This window comes from Galeopterus variegatus, unplaced genomic scaffold (assembly GCF_000696425.1).
Source record: "Galeopterus variegatus unplaced genomic scaffold, G_variegatus-3.0.2 Scaffold4526, whole genome shotgun sequence".
Taxonomy (NCBI): domain Eukaryota; kingdom Metazoa; phylum Chordata; class Mammalia; order Dermoptera; family Cynocephalidae; genus Galeopterus; species Galeopterus variegatus.
In genome coordinates, this window is record NW_007730637.1 from 2,009 (window position 1) to 20,536 (window position 18,528).

At 36.7% G+C, this 18,528-nt stretch overlaps 1 protein-coding gene across 1 annotated transcript in view; it reads right to left on the bottom strand.

The window, feature by feature from the left end:
• Positions 1-659: 659 nt before the first annotated feature.
• LOC103603265 overlaps positions 660-18,528 on the bottom strand; it is a 91,630-nt gene continuing 73,761 nt past the window's right edge. Inside the window, exons 9-11 of the mRNA XM_008587756.1 lie at positions 14,962-15,045; positions 8,082-8,267; positions 660-773 (exon numbers count right to left, since the gene is read on the bottom strand). Coding sequence (XP_008585978.1) covers positions 660-773; positions 8,082-8,267; positions 14,962-15,045 — 384 coding nt within the window. The remainder of the gene's footprint in view (positions 774-8,081; positions 8,268-14,961; positions 15,046-18,528) is intronic.

Here is an 18,528-nt window from a genome sequence, read left to right on the forward strand (position 1 = left end):
CTCAGATTGTAATGAAGAAGAGCTTATTGGAAACAAAGTCACCATTGCTATTGCCTTGGTTTGAATGTCCCCCCAAAACTTAATCCCCACTGTAACTGTGGAGGGTGGAAAATCCTATTATGGTAATTGAAAGGTGGGGCCTTGAAGAGGTGATTAGATTGCAGGACAATGGAAACAAAGTCACCATGGCTATTGCCTTGGTTTGAATGTCCCCCCAAAACTTAATCCCCACTGTAACTGTGGAGGGTGGAAAATCCTATTATGGTAATTGAAAGGTGGGGCCTTGAAGAGGTGATTAGATTGCAGGACAATGCTATAGTGAATGGATTAAAAATGTGATCATGGGCATAGTTTGGAAGGCTCTAAAGTGTAAGAGAATAAGGAGGTTAGTCTCTGCTGTGTCTGCTTCTACCATCTTGCAATCTGAGACCCCTGGGACACTGTCACCACTACCAGATGTGTTCCCTGGACTTTAAGCTTCACAGCCTCACAAGCTGTAAGCAATAAATTTCTTTTTTTTTTTTTAAATATAAATTACTCAGTTCCAATTATCTTGTTATAAGCAACAGAAACTGACTAATACAGCCATGAACAGACAAAGAACTCAGCTGAATCGTGTCCATGCCAGATGAATTTATGGAATGCAGAACTTAAAAGAGTTATGAAGCAGGGTATCTGGCAGAAGAAATACGGAAGCAGCACTGCATTCGGGTAGCTACATTGATACTTCTAATAGCCAACACTGAATCACAGCAGCAAGGCATGACAGAAAGCTGAAATTTATAATTAAAAGGGAAGCAGAGGGTAAAAAACTGGAAAACGCTCAGCCTGGCCATTAAGAGGGTGAAAAACTGTGTTCAAAAGAAAAAACCAAGGATGTAACCCAGAGACCACCAACTAAGAAGATCTGTACACAGAGAAAGGATCACCAAGAGAGTGGAAGAAAGATCCCATAGGCATTTTAGAGATGGTTAAGGCTGCCCTTCCCATAACAGGCCCAGAGGTATAGGAAGGCATCATGGTTTCAGGGATTGAGCCCATGGTGCCCTCTTCAGGCTTGCTGCCTAGGGCTGCCTCAGGATTCTGTTCCCTACATAACAGCATACTCCTTGGCTGTCCCAGCTGCCCCTAAATTGGCCCCAGCTATGGCTGAACCTGCTGCTTTGGAAAATATAAGCCAGAAATTTGGCATGTCCTCATGGTGTTAGGTCAGCAGGCTCACAGAGCAATGGAGGCATGGCAGTCTCAACCCAGATCTCAAAGTATGTATGGAAAAGCCTGGGGGCACAGGAAGATTTCTGTCACAGGGGCAAAGTCACTGCAAAGAAACTGCACTAGAACAATGCCGAGCAGAAATGTGGGATCAGAATTGCAGCCGAAATCCCCACCAGGGCCATGCCTAGTGGAGCCGAGGGAGCAGGAATGCTACTACGATGCCAGAACTGTAGAGCTACCAGCATGCAATGACAACCTGGGAAAGCTGAGTGTGGCCTGAGCCCAGAAAAGCCATAGGAGCAGGGATGCCCAAAGACATGGATGTCCAACCCCCAAATCTGTGTGCAGAGGATGCCGAATATGGAGTCACGGTATATTTTTCTCCAGCTTTAAAATTTAATGGGCCGGCCCGGTGGCGCACTGGATAGTGCGCCGCTTGGGAAGCGCGGCTGGCGCTCCCGTCCGAGGGTTCGGATCCCACATACAGACCGGCTCCCGCTCACTGGCTGAGCGAGGCGCGGGAGCAACACCGAGGTTTGCAATCCCGTTGCCGGTCTCCGGTCCGGTACGGGGGCAACACTGAGGGTTGCGATCCGTTGCCGGACACGGAAAAAAAAAGCTAAAAGACAAAAAAAAAGACCAAAAAAAAAAAAAAAGAAACAAGGAAGATTTTAAATAGGAAACTAAGCATCCAATTCAAGAAGATAAAAAAGGAAAGAATAAAATAACCTGCTGTGTTTCAGACATAAGTTTACAACCAGTTGTGCCTTTCTTTTGGCTTATTTCTCCCTTTGAATGGGAATTTGCCCCACTGTATCTTGGCAGTAGATAACTTGTTTTATTTCACAGGTAAGACTTTGAATTTTTGAGTTGAAACAAGTTAAGACTTTGGGGGTGGACTGAATGTATTTACAGGTGAGGACATAAATTTTGAAGGCTAGGGGTGGAATGCTATGAATTGAATGTGTCCTCCAAAAGTTCAGGTATTGGAAACTCTGTATATAGTCCCTCCCAAAAAGAAGGCCCTCATCTGAGGCACCCCCAGGACCTCAAATTTACCAGTCTAGAAACTGTAAGAATAAATTTCACTTTCTTATAAATTACCCAGCATATTAGTCCATTTCTGTAGCTTATAACTGAATACATGAAAGTGGGTAATTTATAAAGAATGAAATTTATTTCTTACAGACCAGAGGATGGGAAGTCCAAGGTCCATGGGACAAATCGAGTGAAGGCTTTCTTCTGGGTAGGAACTCTCTACAAGATCCCCTGGCAACAAGAGTGTCACATAGTGAAAACTGGCTGAGCAGGAGAGTTCACTAACCTTCTCACTTGCCCTCCTTAAAAAGCCATCAGAACACACCCACTATTCCATGAATGGATAAATCCATTCATGAGGGCACAGTCCTCACAATCTAATCACCTCTTAAAAGCTCCATCTTTCAAATACTGTAATTGGATTTCTCACCCTCAACACTATTACAATGGTGGTCAAGTTTCCAATATATGAACTTTTGGGAGAACATTTAACCCATAGCAACAGTTTTAGGTCATATGTTATAAGCAACAGAAAATAAACTAATATAAGCATATAAAAGAATTTATTTCTGGGTTTTCTATTCTGTTCCACTGTGTCTATATGTCTGTCTCTACACCAGTCCCATACTGTGTTGATTACAGCAGCTTTTTAACAGGCTTTGAAATCAGGAAGAGTATTTTTCTTTCTGAAAAGTGATTTGGCTATTTGGGGTCTTTTGAGAAACCATATGAATTTTAGGATTGTTTTTTTCTATTTCTGCAACACCACCAAAAGAAAGTCACTGGGATTTTGACAGGAATTACACTAAATCTGCAGATCACTTTGGGTAATGTGAATGTCTTCACAATGTTAAATCTTCCAATCCATGAACATGGAATGTGTTTCCATTCATTTGTGTCTTTAGCTTCTTTGAACAATATTTTGTAGTGTTCATTGTACAAATCTTTTACCCCCTTGGTTTAGTTAATTTGGAAGTATTTTATTCTTTTTGATGCCCTTGTAAACGAATGCTTATCTTAATTTCCTTTCCAGAAAATTAATGCTTTCCTTGTTTGTTGTTACTAGTATATAGAAATGTAACTGATTTTTGTGTGTTGATTTTGTATACTGCAAATTTCCTGAATTTGATTATCAGTTTTGTTTGTGTATGGAATTTTTTGGGTATTCTATATCAAGATCGTGTCATCAACAAAAAGATAATTTTTAACTTCTATCTGGATGTCTTTTATTTATCTTCTGATTGCTCTGCCTAGACATCCAGCATTATCTTGAATAGAAGTTACAAGAGTAGACATCCTTGCCCTGACCCTGACCTTAACGGAAAATCTTCTAGTTTTTCACCCTTAAGTATGATGTTAGCAGTAAACTTTTCATATATAGCTTTTATTGTGCTGAGGAAATTTCCTTCTGTTCCTAATGTGTTGAGATTTTTTTTTTCCACATCAGTTGGGACAATCATGTAGTTTTTGACCTTCAGCTTATTAATGTGGTGTACTACAATGTCCGATATTCATATGTCGAACCATTCTTACATTCCAGGAATAAATTCCACTTAGTCATGGTGTGTAATCCTTTTAATGCATTAATGAATCCAGTTTGCTCGTATTTTCTGAGAATTTCTGTGTCAGGTTTCAATGGGGATATTTGGTCGGTACTTTTCTTTATTGTCTGTGTTATAAGAACAATGAATTTGGAAGTATTCCTTCCTCTTCAATATTTTGGAAAATTTTAAGAAGAATTAGTATTAATTCTCCTTTACATATCTGTTAGAATTGTCCAGTAAAGCCAGCTGGTCCTGATTTCTTCTTTATTGGCAAGTTTTTGATTACTGATTCAATCATCTTACTCATTATAGCTCTGTTCAAATTTTTTAGGTCTTCACAATTCAGTCTTGACAGGTTGTATGTTTCTAGAAATTTATCCATTTCTTCTAGTTTGTGTAACTTGTTGGCATATTTTTATTCATAGTTTTTTAATAATTATTCTATAATTGTTCATAGTAGTTCTTTCCATCCTTTTTATTTCCATGACATCAGTTGTAATACCTATTTCATTTCTGATTTTTGTTATTTGAGTCTGTTCTCTTTTTGCCCCACTTAACCTATTTTGATTTTTTCAAAAATCCAATCTTTCTTTTGCTCTTTATTCTCTAACATTTCTGCTCTAATCTTTATTTCCTTCCTTCTACCAACTTTGGATTTGCTTTGTTCTTTCACTAGTTCCTTAAGATGTAACATTAGGTTGTTGATCTGAGATTTTCCTCACTAATGTAAGCATTTAGTGCTATAAACTTCCCTCTTAGTACTGCTTTTGCTGCATCCCATTAAGTTTTGGTACATTGCTGTAATACTGTGAAATATATATTTAGTCTCTGTCCCCATTTCCTAACATATGGATCCTAAAATACTTTGGATCAAAGAAGTGGTAAGAGTGTCTTTTTAAGCAAATAATATTACTGATGGCTGGAGACCTCTAAATAGTCTCAGGATGGGGGAATGGCTGCCAATGAAATCAACCATGTGATTAAAGGATAGGAACTATCAGTCCCACCCTTACCCCCATCCCTGTGCTCCAGGAAGGGAAGAGAGGCAGAAGACTGAGTTGAAAAACCAATGGCCAATGATTTAATCAATCATGCTTATATAGCGTAGCTTCCATAAAACCCCAAAGGCTAAGTTCTCATAGCTTCCAGGTAGCTGAATGCATGGAGTTTCCTCCAGAGTTGTGAGCGCTGAAAGGGGGTGGAAGCTGCATGCCACTTCTCCCACACTACAACTTATGCATCTCTTCCACCTGGCTGTTCACAGGTATCCTTTTTTTTTTTTTCCTTTTTGTCTTTTTTCATGACCGGCAACGGATCACAACCCTCAGTGTCGCGCCCGTACCGGACCGGGACCGGCCACGGGATTGCAACCCTCGGTGTTGCTCCCGCCCCTCGCTCAGCCAGTGAGCGGCCGGTCTGTATGTGGGATCTGAACCCTTGGCAGGAGCGCCACCGCGCTTCCCAAGCGGCGCACTATAGCAGTGCGCCACCGGGCCGGCCCGCACAGGTATCCTTTGTAGTATCCTTTATAATAAGTAAACATAAGTAAGTTTTTCTCTGAGTTTTCTGAGCTGCTCTAGCAAATTAATTGGACCAGAGCAGGGAAACCCCAATTTATAGCTAGTCATTCAAAAGTTCCAAAGGCCTAAACTTGCAACTGGCATCTGAAGTGGGGGGCAGTCTTGCTGGACTAAGCCTTCAACCTATGGAATCTCACACCATCTCTAGGTACACAGTGTAAGGATTACATAGAATTAGAGTACACCCAGCTGGTGTGTATACCCAGCTTGGTATATAAGGAAGTACCCCACTCATCTGGGGTCACAGAAGAATTGTATGTTGTAAGAAGAAACTGAGTTTCTTTTTTTCCTATACCCTTAAAGTTGTTTTTGTTTTCATTTGTCTCAAGGTATTTTCTAGTTTCTGTTCTGATTTCTTATTTGACTCACTAGTTCATCAAGAGTGTGCTGTTTAATTTCTACACATTTGTAAATTTTCCAGTTTTCCTTTTCCTATTGACTTCAATTTTCATTCCATTGTGGTTGAAAAAGATACTTGGTATGATTTCAGTATTTCTGAATTTGTTAAGAGTGTTTTGTGGCTTAAACATGTCATCTATCTTGTAGAATGTTTCATGCGCAGTTGAGAAAAATATAGGTTCTACTGTTGTTCAATGGGATGTTCTATATGTGTCTGTTAGGTCCAACTGGACTACAGTGTTGTTCGTGTGTCCTCTGTTTCATTCTGGAACTTCTGTCTGCTTGGTGTATTCCTACTGAAGGTAGGGAATTAAATCCTCCTGTTCTGTGTTACTGCTTACTGTCTATTCAATTCTATCAATGTTTGCTTCATATATTTTGGGTGCTCTATTGTTAGGTGCACATATATGTACAGTTGTTATATCTTCATGAACTGACCAATTTATCATTATATGATATCCATATTTGTCACTTATAACAGTTTACTTAAAATGCATTTTTTGCAATATAAGTATGTCCACCCATGCTCTTCTTGCTTACCACTTGCATGAAATATCTTTTCCCACCCTTCTACTGTATAACCTTATATTTAAAGTAAATCTCTTGTACAGAGCTTATAATTCAATCTTTTTAAAAAATCCATTCAGCCACAGTATGTCTTCTGATTGAGTTTAATCCATTTCCATTTAAAAAAAATTACTGATAGGGAAGAACTTACTACTGCTATTTTGTTCACTGTTTTCTGTATTTCTTACCATTATTTTCTCCCTCTTTTCCTGCCTTCCTTTGTGTTTCACTGATAGTATTAGTGACATGTATTGATTTTTTAATTTTCTTTTGAAAATCTTCTAGATGTATTTTCTTTGTGGTTACCATGGGGCTTACATAAAACATATCAAACTATTTCAAACTGGTAACTTCAATCACACATAAAAACACTATTAATTTTATATCCCCACACCTTGTTATTCATGTCACAAATTAGATCTTTTAATATTTTATATCCATTAATATAGCTTGATATTTGTAACTTTCATGCTTTTATATTTTAAATTCTGTACATAAATTAAATGATTTATACACCACCACTACAGTATTACTGGATTATGTATTTCTATATATTTACCTTTATTACAGAGCTTTGTATTTTTGCTTACTTTTGTGCTCCAGTATAGCATCCTTTCATTTCAAATTGATTGACTCCCTTCATCAATTCCTGTAAGGCAGGTCGAGTAGTGATGAACTCCCTCAGCTTTTGCTTATCTGGGAAGATGCCTATTTCACCATCACTTTTAAAGGATGGGTTTTCCCTATATAGTATTCTTTGGCAGCTGTTTTGTTTTGTTTTTACTTTCAGCACTTTGAATATATCAATTCACTCCTTTCTGGTCTGTAATGTTGCTGCTGAAAAATCTGCTAATAATTTCATGAGTGCTCCTGATAAATGATTAGCTGTTTTCTTCTTGCTGCTTTTAAGATTCTCTCACTTTGACTTTTGACAGTAATATGTCTCTGTTAGGCCCCTTTGAGTTCACCCTAGGTGGAGTTCTCTAAGCTTCTTGAATTTGGATGTCCATTTTCTTCATCAGATTTGGGAAGTATTCAGCAATTATTTCTTCAAATAAGCTCTGTCCATTCTCTCTTATTCTGGGCTTCCTATAATGCATATATTGGTTTCCTGTGTATTGTTCCATAAGTCGCTTAGGCTCTCTTAACTTTCCTTTATTCTTTTTTTCTTGTTTTTCCTTTGTCTCGATAATTTCAATTGACTTATCTTCAAACTGATTCTTTCTTCTGCTTAATCAAGTCTGCTGTGAACCTCTTCTAGTGAACTGTTTGATTCTGTTATTTTATTTTTCACCTCCAGAATTTGTTTGGTTCTTTTTTATAGTTTCTCTTTGTTAATACTCTTATTTTTGTTAATGTATCATCTTCCTGAATTATATACTTGTATATTTGTGTTCATTAGTAGTACATTGAGCTTCTGTGAGATGTTTGTTTTGAATTCTTTGTCAGGTATTTCAGAGATCTCTGTTTTTTTTAGGGTCAGTTCCTATGTATTCATTTGGTGCCTTTACTTGGGCCATGTGCCACTGTTTCTTCATGTGCCTTATTTTCTGTGTGTGATTTTTGAATCTGAAAAACAGCCACCTCTCCTAGACTTTATTATAGAATGGATTCATACAGGAGAAGACCTTCTCTAATCAGATGACCTACAAACTCTAGGGAACTCTCAAACCTGGTACAGGGTCGCATCTTCTCAGAGTTTCTATGTGTAATTTCATAATTAATTTTTCAGTTATACTTTTTCAGGAATGTATGCTCTCTTGCTCCCTTTGATGTCTGCCTGTAGTACTCGAATTTCTCTGACATGTAACAAGCCACAGGGCTCTCCTTTGTCCTTTACAGCTCCAGGCACCCAAGGTATGCCAATTTCATCAGTAGTGCTCTGATTCAAGTAAGACAGAAACCAGTACCTCAGGAATCCCTCCTAAAATCCCAAATTTTAGACACATGTTCCACTATTCATTTTCCCTCCCAGTGGAGAAGTCAAAAGCTGGGCACTTAATCCCAATATTGATGAGCTATGTCAGCTTCTGTCTGTGGTATTACAACTTCTCTGGCCCTACTCCAACACACTGAGGTCTCTTTTGTTCTCCACTGTCCCTAGACATCCAAAGTATGCCAGTTCCTCATCATCAGTCCAAGTCAGAAAAGACAAAACTAGCCTTTTGCGAAGTCTCTTGAAAAGTCAGAACACTGGACATACATTCCACTCTTCTCTTTCCCTCCCAAAAGAGAGGTGGAAAGTTAGGCTTTTCATCCTAATCATGAGTTATGCCAGCATGAAGGAGGGGCTGACACAGCTGAAATAAAATGGCTTTTCTTACGCATTTCAAATGCAGCTACTCTTGGCTTCAAGCTTACCTGGGGTACTGAGACTTCCTACTTGTTTCTGGAGTTCTCTTAAAGGTTTTCTGGACCATGTTACCGTAGTTAGGTTGATATTTCTGTGGGGGAATGAGATTTGGGGCTTCCTATTCCACCATGTAGCTGATGTCAAATACCTTGGCAATTTCTTATAAAGTTAAATATACATTTATGCTATGTCCTAATAATTCCACTACTAATGATTTACTTTAAAGAAATGAAAACATCCATTCACGTAAAGAATTACAGAAAAATATTCAGTTTCTTTTTTTTGTTTCACAATAGTACATCAATAGAAGACTAGGTAAACAATTAATAGTACATTCATAAAACTGAATACTCTTACCACTAAAAAAGAATGAACTATGGATATACACAACACATAAATAAATTTCAAAAGCAGTAAGTTAAGCAGAAAAAGGCAAACACAAAAGAGTATATATTGTAAGATTCCACTTTATATAAGTGCATATTTGCATAAATTTGGCAAAGCAAATTTATGGTGGGAAAAAAGCAGGAGGGGGGTTGCCATTGAGGGGAGGAGGGGATGGATTTACTGGAAATGGGCAAAGAGAACTTTATGGGATGATGGAAGAGTTCTCTATCTTGACTGGCATGGTGCTTACATGAATACGTGTACACTTATCAAAATTTATTGAATTGTAGAATTAAGAACCATATATTTCGCTTTATATAAAATTTACTGCAAAAGTAAAGAGAATAATTCAAGTATAAAGTAATAGATTAGAGACCTAATTTTTCTAAGAATGAATTTAAGAAACAAGTAAGTAAATACCTTTTTATTTTTCTGTTATAGTTAGAGATAACAACATGAACCAATCACATATGATCTATTTCATAGTCAGAGATAAGACCTGACATTAAGTAATTTGTCTTACAAAGAAATAAAATTCATATTTAGAAGTAAATAACTACTTGAAAATCATACCTAACTATTGTGGGGCAACACTAATGCTTTTGTTTTTGTTTATTTATTGAAATGTGTTGATTATACATATTTATGGAGTACAGAGTTGACTTTTTAAAATTTTATTTTGGAAACAAGTCTTAGTACATTAAAAAGACTAAGATCATAGAAAATTTGTTCACTGACCACAATAACAGAAGAAAATTTAGGAAACTCACAAATGTGTGGAAATTAAACACTTTCCTAAATAAACAATGGGTAAAAAGAAAAATCACAGGGAAATTACATAGTACTTTGAAATAAAAAAGTGCAACTTATCAAAATTTATAGGATGCAGGACTTAGAGGAAAACTTACACTTGTAAAACCTATATTAAAAAAAAGAAAAATCTCAAATCAGTAATGTGAACTTCTACCTTAAGAAAACAGAAAAAGGGGCCGGCCCGGTGGCACACTGCTACAGTGCGCCGCTTGAGAGTGCAGCGGCGCTCCCGCTGAGGGTTCGGATCCCACATACAGACCGGCGGCTCACTGGCTGAGCGAGGTGCGGACGCAACACCGAGGGTTGCGATCCCGTTGCCGGTCCCAGTCCGGTACGGTACAGGCACGACACTGAGGGTTGCGATCCGTTGCCGGTCATGAAAAAAGACAAAAAGGAAAAAAAAGAAAACAGAAAAAGAGCAAACTACACCAAAAGCAAATATAAGTAGGAAATATCAAAGATTACAACAGAAATATATAAGGATATTAATAAATACAAAAAAATCAACATAACCAAAATATGATTCTTTAATAAGATCAACAAAATTTGCACAACTATATCTAGACTGACCAAGAAAAAAAGAGAGAAGACCAAAATACTAAACTCAGAAATAAAGCAGGGACATTATTACATTATCATTATGGTTCTTCGTGGTAGTTAAGACTTGGTTTCTTTCTCTTTCTTGTTTGCATTTTTGTTCTACCAGTGGGTTTTGTTCCTTCATGTGTATTCGTAGTAGTGATTATTGTTTTTAGAAATCCAGAGGCAGGATTTCCTTGAGTATTAGATGCAGGGCTGGTCATGTGGTGATGAACTCCTGCAGCTTTTGTTTGTCTGGAAAATACACTATTTTTCCCTCATTTCTGAAGGATAGCCTTGCTGGGGATATTATTCTTGGCTGGAAGTTTTTTCTTCTAGTGTTTTGAATATATCATCCTATTTTCTTCTGGCCTGTAGAGTTTCTGTTGAGAAGACTGCTGTTAGTCTGATAGGGGCTCCCTTATAGGTGACTTGATGCTTTTCTCCTGTTTCTTTTAAGATTGTCTTTGAACTTTGCCAGTTTAACTATAATGTGTCCTGCAGAGGATCTTTTTGGGTTCAATCTTTTTGGTGATCTTTGAGCCTCCTGTATTTGAAGGCCTGTGTCTCTCCCTATACCTGGGAAGTTTTCCATTATTATTTTGTTGAATTGGTTTTCCATACCTTTGCTTTTCTCCTCCTTTTCTGCAACACCCATGATTCAAATGTTTTTGTGCTTAAGATTGTCAACTAGCTCCCTTAGATTTTCTTCATTTTTTAAAAATTCTTTTTTCCGGGCCAGCCTGGTGGCGCACTGCTACAGTGCGCCGCTTGGGAGCGCGGTGGCGCTCCCACCGAGGGTTCAGATCCCACGTACAGACCGGCGGCTCACTGGCTGAGCGAGGTGTGGGCGCAACACCGAGGGTTGCGATCCCGTTGCTGGTCCCGGTCCGGTACGGGCGCGACACTGAGGGTTGCGATCCATTGCCGGTCACGAAAAAAGACAAAAAGGAAAAATAATATAATAAAATAAAATAAAATAAAATAATAAAATAAAATAAAATAAATAATAATAAAATAAAATAAATAAAATAAAATAAAATAAAATAAAATAAAATAAAATAAATAAAATAAAATAAAATAAATAAAATAAAATAAAATAAAATAAAAATAAAAATAAAATAAAATAAATAAATAAAAATTCTTTTTTTCCTTTCTATCATTTTCCTGGGTTATTTAAAAAAGACTATCCTCAAAATCAAAAATTCTTTCTTCTGCTTGTTCTACCCAGCTGCTTAAGCTATCAGTTGTGTTTATTTTGTTGACTAAATCTTTCAGTTCCATGAGTTCTACTACATTCTTTTTTAAGGCATTAATCTCTTTGTACATTTCCTCCTTCATATCTTGGATTTTTTTTCTCATTTCATTACATTAATCTCTTTGTACATTTCCTCCTTCATATCTTGGATTTTTTTTCTCATTTCATTATATGGTCTGAGTCTTCTCAAATCTCGGTGAGTTCCCTTAAGACTTGCTCAGAATTAGTTTCAGTCATGCTATAGGGTCTGGTTTTTAAGAATTACTGTATTCTTTTGGTGGTGTCATATTTTCTTGGGTTTTCATATTTCTAGTGTCTCTACATTGATATCTGGTCTTTTGGTAGAGCAGTTGCTTCTTCTGTTACTTGGGAGTGGGCTTTGAGGAGTGAGAGGTCCTTTTTCTTGTCTCCGCTGGTGATTCTCCTCACGTCAATGCAGTTGAGTGTCTAGCAGGCCACCTGCATGGTGGATGTGGCTATTGCTTTGGTATTAAGCCACTTTTGTGGCAGTCGTGGCTGTGGCAGGCCACCTACGTGGAAGTGGTGCTTTTGGTGTTCTCTCTTGCCTACTTCTGGGTGGGCAAGAGGTTGCCCTCAGCTTCTGCCTAGGTCTCCAAGCATGCTCTGCTTCTTGCCTACTTCCAGGTGGAGGGGACTTGTCTTTGGCTCCTACCTAGGCACCCAGGTAGGCTCTGACACTAACACTTTAAACATACATAAGATATGTTACTACTATACTCTTCTAAACTTTTCAATTAAAAATGAACTAAACAGATCTCATTAATATAGTAATTTAACTGAATGAATAAATAAGAATTAGTTTACACTTACTTTTATAATTCCTATGGCCTAAAAGGCTTCACACATGAATAATGTCAAAAGAGTGTAAACAAGACAATGTACGGTAAAGATCTTTTGTTGATAAATTCTCTTTTAAATACATTTTCTGATATTTTATTGCGAAGTACAATAGCAATCAGATTCCTCTTATTAAATAATACAAAGACCCATGTATCACACGATAGCATCATACATAGGCCAACTATGGAGGAAAAAAGTAAAAACTTGGTGGTTAGAAATATTTTGAGTATATGTTAAGCCCTCCTCAAAATGTTTATCATGTAATGATGCAGTTAATACCTGCTCAGCAAAAGAAAACTAAATACTAAAAAATATATATAAATAGGAATAAAAATAATACCTAGTTCTATGAGTGAGACATAACTGTAACATTCTGGTGAACTTGCTTCCATTTTTGCATAACAGGTAAGAACATACATTATTGTATACTGATTATTTAAGGTTAGCATACATTATCTAATTTTTCATGTTAATACATTTTTTCATTGTACATGTTTATGAGGTATATTTTGTTGTAACAAAATTTTTAACACCATTACCCTTACTTTATTTCTTAAATGTTTTTAAATTTTACCTGTATGTTCCTACTTCTTAAAAAAAAAATACTGTTTTTATTTGCATAACCCATACTCACTGTAAGTGAAGTGAAACACAAGTGTACCCAAGAAGCTCACGGGAAAAATAGAATTAAAAGATAATTCAAATCATTCTATGAATTTTGGAAGTACCATCATATACAAACAATAGGGAAAAATTACTACATCTCTATTAATATTTCAGTGCATATCATATCAGAATTATATAGCTATTCAAAAATATACAAGTATTTACACATTTTTTAGAAGAATAGGATTATATATCTTTGCATATAAACCATTTTTAGTTATCTTTTCACTTATATCATGAACATCTTTTCATGTTCATAAAGATATACTACCATCATTTTCAATGGCTGCATTATATTCAAGTCTATCAATATGCCATAATTTATTAAATTAATCCTCTATTTTGGGCATTTAAGTAGCTTTCAAGTTTTTACTAATATAAGCAATGTTGCCATGAATGGCCTTAAATATAGATTGTTGCAAACTTGCTCATTATCACTTATAATGACTTCTTAGATGTGGAATTCCTAATCAAAGGATATGCATTTTTTTTTACATTTTTAATTGTGCAGATATTCATATTTTTAAAACTTTTGGTAGACCCTAGTGGGACTCTAAAAAAGTTGACAATGGAAAAGAAGAATCAAGTTCAATGACCTCCAGGAAAGGCTCTGGGAATACAAAAGTAATGAGATAATTTTTGCCTGCAGGTAACCCAGTCTGGTGGGAGGGACAAACATTGTAACAACAACAACAACAACAAAACAATGGCAAGTGTGATAATGCCTAAGAATAATCAAAGAACGATCAAGTAATTCTTTCCTAGGAAAGCTACACTGAGTTAATGGAAGACAGATGTAGAGAAGAAATTCCAGATTTAAGAAAATAAATCAAAAGCCCAGAAGTATACACCAAAGTATTCCTAGCAGAGAGCCTATTTATATCTCTTTCGGGACCATGAAATGTGACTGAGGAAATACATATATAATTAGAAAAGGTAAAAAAGCTACAACTAGTAAACTTAGTTACCACTAACTCTTTGATATGTTTGACAGAGGAAAAACCTAGGACACACTAAGCCAACTTACGTAAACAGACCTAGAACACAGAGATTCTTATTCTCATTCTAGAGTTCTATCCTCCATATTTTATCTCATTATATAGTATAAAATGTGAAGTACATGCTATTTAAGTAGTTCAAATCCCAAGGGGTATTTAAAACCAAATAGTAGGTATTAAAAATATTCACCTATACACACACATGTGGCGAAATATTACTATTTTTAAGTAAACAGTAGCAGCACCATAATTGTAAGGACGATAATCAACAAACTGCTTAAAGAGAGTTTGGCCAGAACAGTCAATATACAAGCAAACAGAAATATTGGAAATGCAGGATTACTTTGGAAAGAATTTTATTTAGTTTCTTTAATAAATTATTGCTTAATCACTCTGATCTACACACTCTTTTTTTTTTTTTTTTTTCCTTTTTGTCTTTTTTCGTGACCGGCAACGGATTGCAACCCTCAGTGTCGCGCCCGTACCGGACCGGGACCGGCAACGGGATCTCAACCCTCGGTGCTGCGCCCGCACCTCGCTCAGCCAGTGAGCCGCCGGTCTGTATGTGGGATCCGAACCCTCAGTGGGAGCACCGCCGCACTCCCAAGCGGCGCACTGTAACAGTGTGCTACTGGGCCAGACCCTCTATTTTTACATTTAAAAAATTTTCAAAAATACAGTTGTGACTCTATAAGCTACTTACCAGCCATAGGACATATTGATTAATATAATCAGGATCACTGAGTTGATTTATTAAAGGAAGAAGAATTCCTCGTGCAAGGATTTCCTGAAAAAAAAATTTTGAAAACAAACACAAATTTAGTCTAATATACTTCTCATATAAGTAGCATAATGTAAATTTCCTAACACAATGGTGTTATTTAAGAAAGGCATGATACATATTAAAGTAAAACTTGATAACCAGAGCTACTTCACCTCACTTAAAATAAATGAGAAAAAGCTACCTATATCAACATGGATTCATCTCCATAATGACAAGATCTGAGTAAATCAAACAAGAATACCTCCAGTCCCCTAGTATTTATGTCAATTTTTAAAAGGTAAAACATAAGACTAAAGGTGTTTATGGATTCATACGTCTATATTAAAAGTACAAAAACAGAGAACAAAAGGAAAGGATAAACATAAATTTTACAATCGTGGTTACTTCAAGGGAGGAAACAGCAACTATATAAAATACCAACACCGGTTAAATCCAGGTGGTTGGTACCTAAATTTTTATTGTATTCTCTGTATGTCTCTGTTTATTTTCCTAATAAAAAATATTAAAAATAAAAAGTATGTGAATGAAATCTACTCACCATTCTCTAGAATACACATTCCCATTCTTTGCAGTTGTTTATGCTCCTATTAAAATTCTGCACTTCCTTTAAGGACTGACTACAGAGTCAATTTTCCTATTAAATAAACCCTGATCATCCCAGCTTAATATTTTTTCACATTCATGCTTAAAATAAACACATGCCCTATTTTTACAGCATTTATCATTTATTGTTGTCTATATAATTTTATGTCATATATTTCTCTAGTAGACTACAACTAATTAGGACCCCTCTGTATATGAGTGGGATTGGTCAATTGATCTACTGATTTATCTGTCTCCAAAAATATTTACCTCTTCCTGTTTTTCTCAAGGTCATTGTTTTAAATAAGGTAGGCATCTGACACATGAATGGAAAAACTAAAAATGTTAATGCTGACTCTACTAATACAATGTTTTCACCTGACATTAATCTTTATTCCTTAATGTTTATGATACCTAAATTTATGAAACATTTCTTAAGAATACTGGAGAAGCTAAAACACAAGATTAACAGGATGTTTTACTTTTCTAAGTAAAAGACCAATTTATTTATTCCTTCTCAGATCTCTAATTTATCTGAGCCATTTTCTGGTAAAAATTCATAGAAAATGATCTTTATTTTCCTTCAGAGAAATGTTTTATATAGTTCTACTTTTGTAAGCTGTGCAGAGTCTCTGACAACTACTACTTCATGACGAATTAAGATTTCCAAAAGGCATTAATGAAGGTGCCAGTAATTTTCTGAAATGTCTTTTGAGACACTTTATAGTACCAAATTATAAGAAATAGCTGCTTTCAAGGTTAGCTTTAGTCCCTAAATTTTTAAAAATTACATTTGTTTATGTAATTCCTTTAAATTATGTTTCTGGACACAAAATTTCTAAATGTACTTTGTAAGGAGAAAATTCACACATACAAAAAAATGTTTTGCTGAACTTTTTCTTCAAAATGATAAAAAAACACATGGGGAAGAACTCCGAGTAAATTTTGTGTTTCTTATTAGTTAAGACAATTAGTCAATCTCTCTTTAAAAACTACTTTGACCTCCTAATTTGCCTCATAAAAGAGTTTGGCTAGTCAAGAGCAAATCAAATGCCTCAACAATTCCTATACAGGTCCTAGTGAGAACTCTAAATATTCCAAAGTAAGCAGCCATTTCCATGTAATTCCTACTTTAAGACCCCCATGTCTAGAAGACAGCACCAGCTGTCGATTTAGGGGCCTAAAAGATACAGTCATTGTAAAGTTACTGCTAATGTCAGAATCCTGCCTACGTCGCCAATTGTAGCGCTCTTTTACTTGCCCATAATCCGGCACTGACTGGGCCAATTGCCAAGGTAGGGCCCGTCTGGAGCTCACAGACCCCTCAAGCCCGTTGTCCAGACTGGGTCACAAACCCTTCACACAGCAGGCTGGATCCCCAGACCCCTCACACACAGGTCTACGAGCTAGGTAACTGGCAAACAGGTCCTTGGAAGCCATAGGTTGAAAAGCATGGCCAGCGGAGCGGCTGCCTGGGGCAGTCCATGCCAGCCAAGGTGGCGGTACTGCACCGGGACACTAACTTCACCCACACACAACCTGCCCACAAAGAATGCTACACCACCCCCAACCTGACACAGGGCGAGGGGGCTTGATTAAATTATTGTATTTTCCCAACAGTCATTAAAGTCATGAATCTTTAAATGAATAAAACATATTAATGGAAAGAAAGTAGAGACAATTAAACAGCAATTACATCAAATACAGTGATTTGTAAAATCTATATAAAGTATCCATACAAAGGAAAGAATTCTTTCATCTGTTATTTAATCTAAACAAAAATGTCTTTTGGGAAAATGTGGATTTAATTAGTGATTAAAGAAAACTGATAAAGAACTTCTACCAAGTTAGAAGGGAAAAAGAACTGATTTGCTGAATGCTGTGCTCTACAATTATCCTCATCAATTAGATTAATCAAAAAGAAATGAAATACTGGCCTAAAAGAGAAATCTACAGCAAAACATATTTGCTCATAGAATCCTACTTAAACAACAACCTCAAGTAACAAGGCAGATCTTCACTCACGGCTCTTAGGAGTCGGCTTAATCCTCAAGGAGCTGCAACAACATGTGCACTGCACCACAGCCAGCAAGAGGGCAAATGGGTGTCCTCTTGCATTAAAACTGATTCTCTGATTGAATACCTACCATATGCCAGGTATTGTGTTAACCAATAAGTATATAAGGATGATAAATACATGTATAGTCCCTGTCCTCATGGGACCTACAATTCATTTGGGAGAAAGAAGCATCAAGTAAGTAAACACAACAACCAAATGTATCATTTTAAAATATGGTAAATTCTATGAAAAAAAAAAAAAAAAAAACAGTACTACCTAGGGTAAAAGGGAATTATGAGGGAGCTTCAGATTGGGTGGTTAGGGAGGCATCTCTTAGGAAGGGACATTAAGTGAGATAGGAGGAAAGAATACAACTTAGCCAAGAGGATAGGCAGAATCATTCTGAGCAGAGGAAAAAAGCAGATGAGACAGCCCTATGGTAGGCGGGGGAGGTGGGGCTTTGGTACTTTTGGGGAAGAAAGTCAGTGTGGCTGGAGTATGATGACTGATGACAAAGATACTACTCTTGACCAAACTTTAGTCAAGCTCCTCTGAACCCTCTTCCCAATTAGGCCTTGACCTTTGGGCTTCCATATTTGTTTATCTTTGTATCACTCAGTTTTAGCAAGAATCCTGTCAACTAGGATTACCTAGAACTCCCCCACTCTCTGTAAAATCATCAAATTCCTCATCCCCTGCACTTGATGTCTGATAATACTGGCCTGCCTTCAGCAAGAATCCCATTAAATCTCTTTAACCAGAATCCCCCCTTACCCCTTATGTTTTCTCTTAGTAATTTTCCATCCACTGATCCCCACCCCTGCTCCTTGGCTATAAATCCCCTC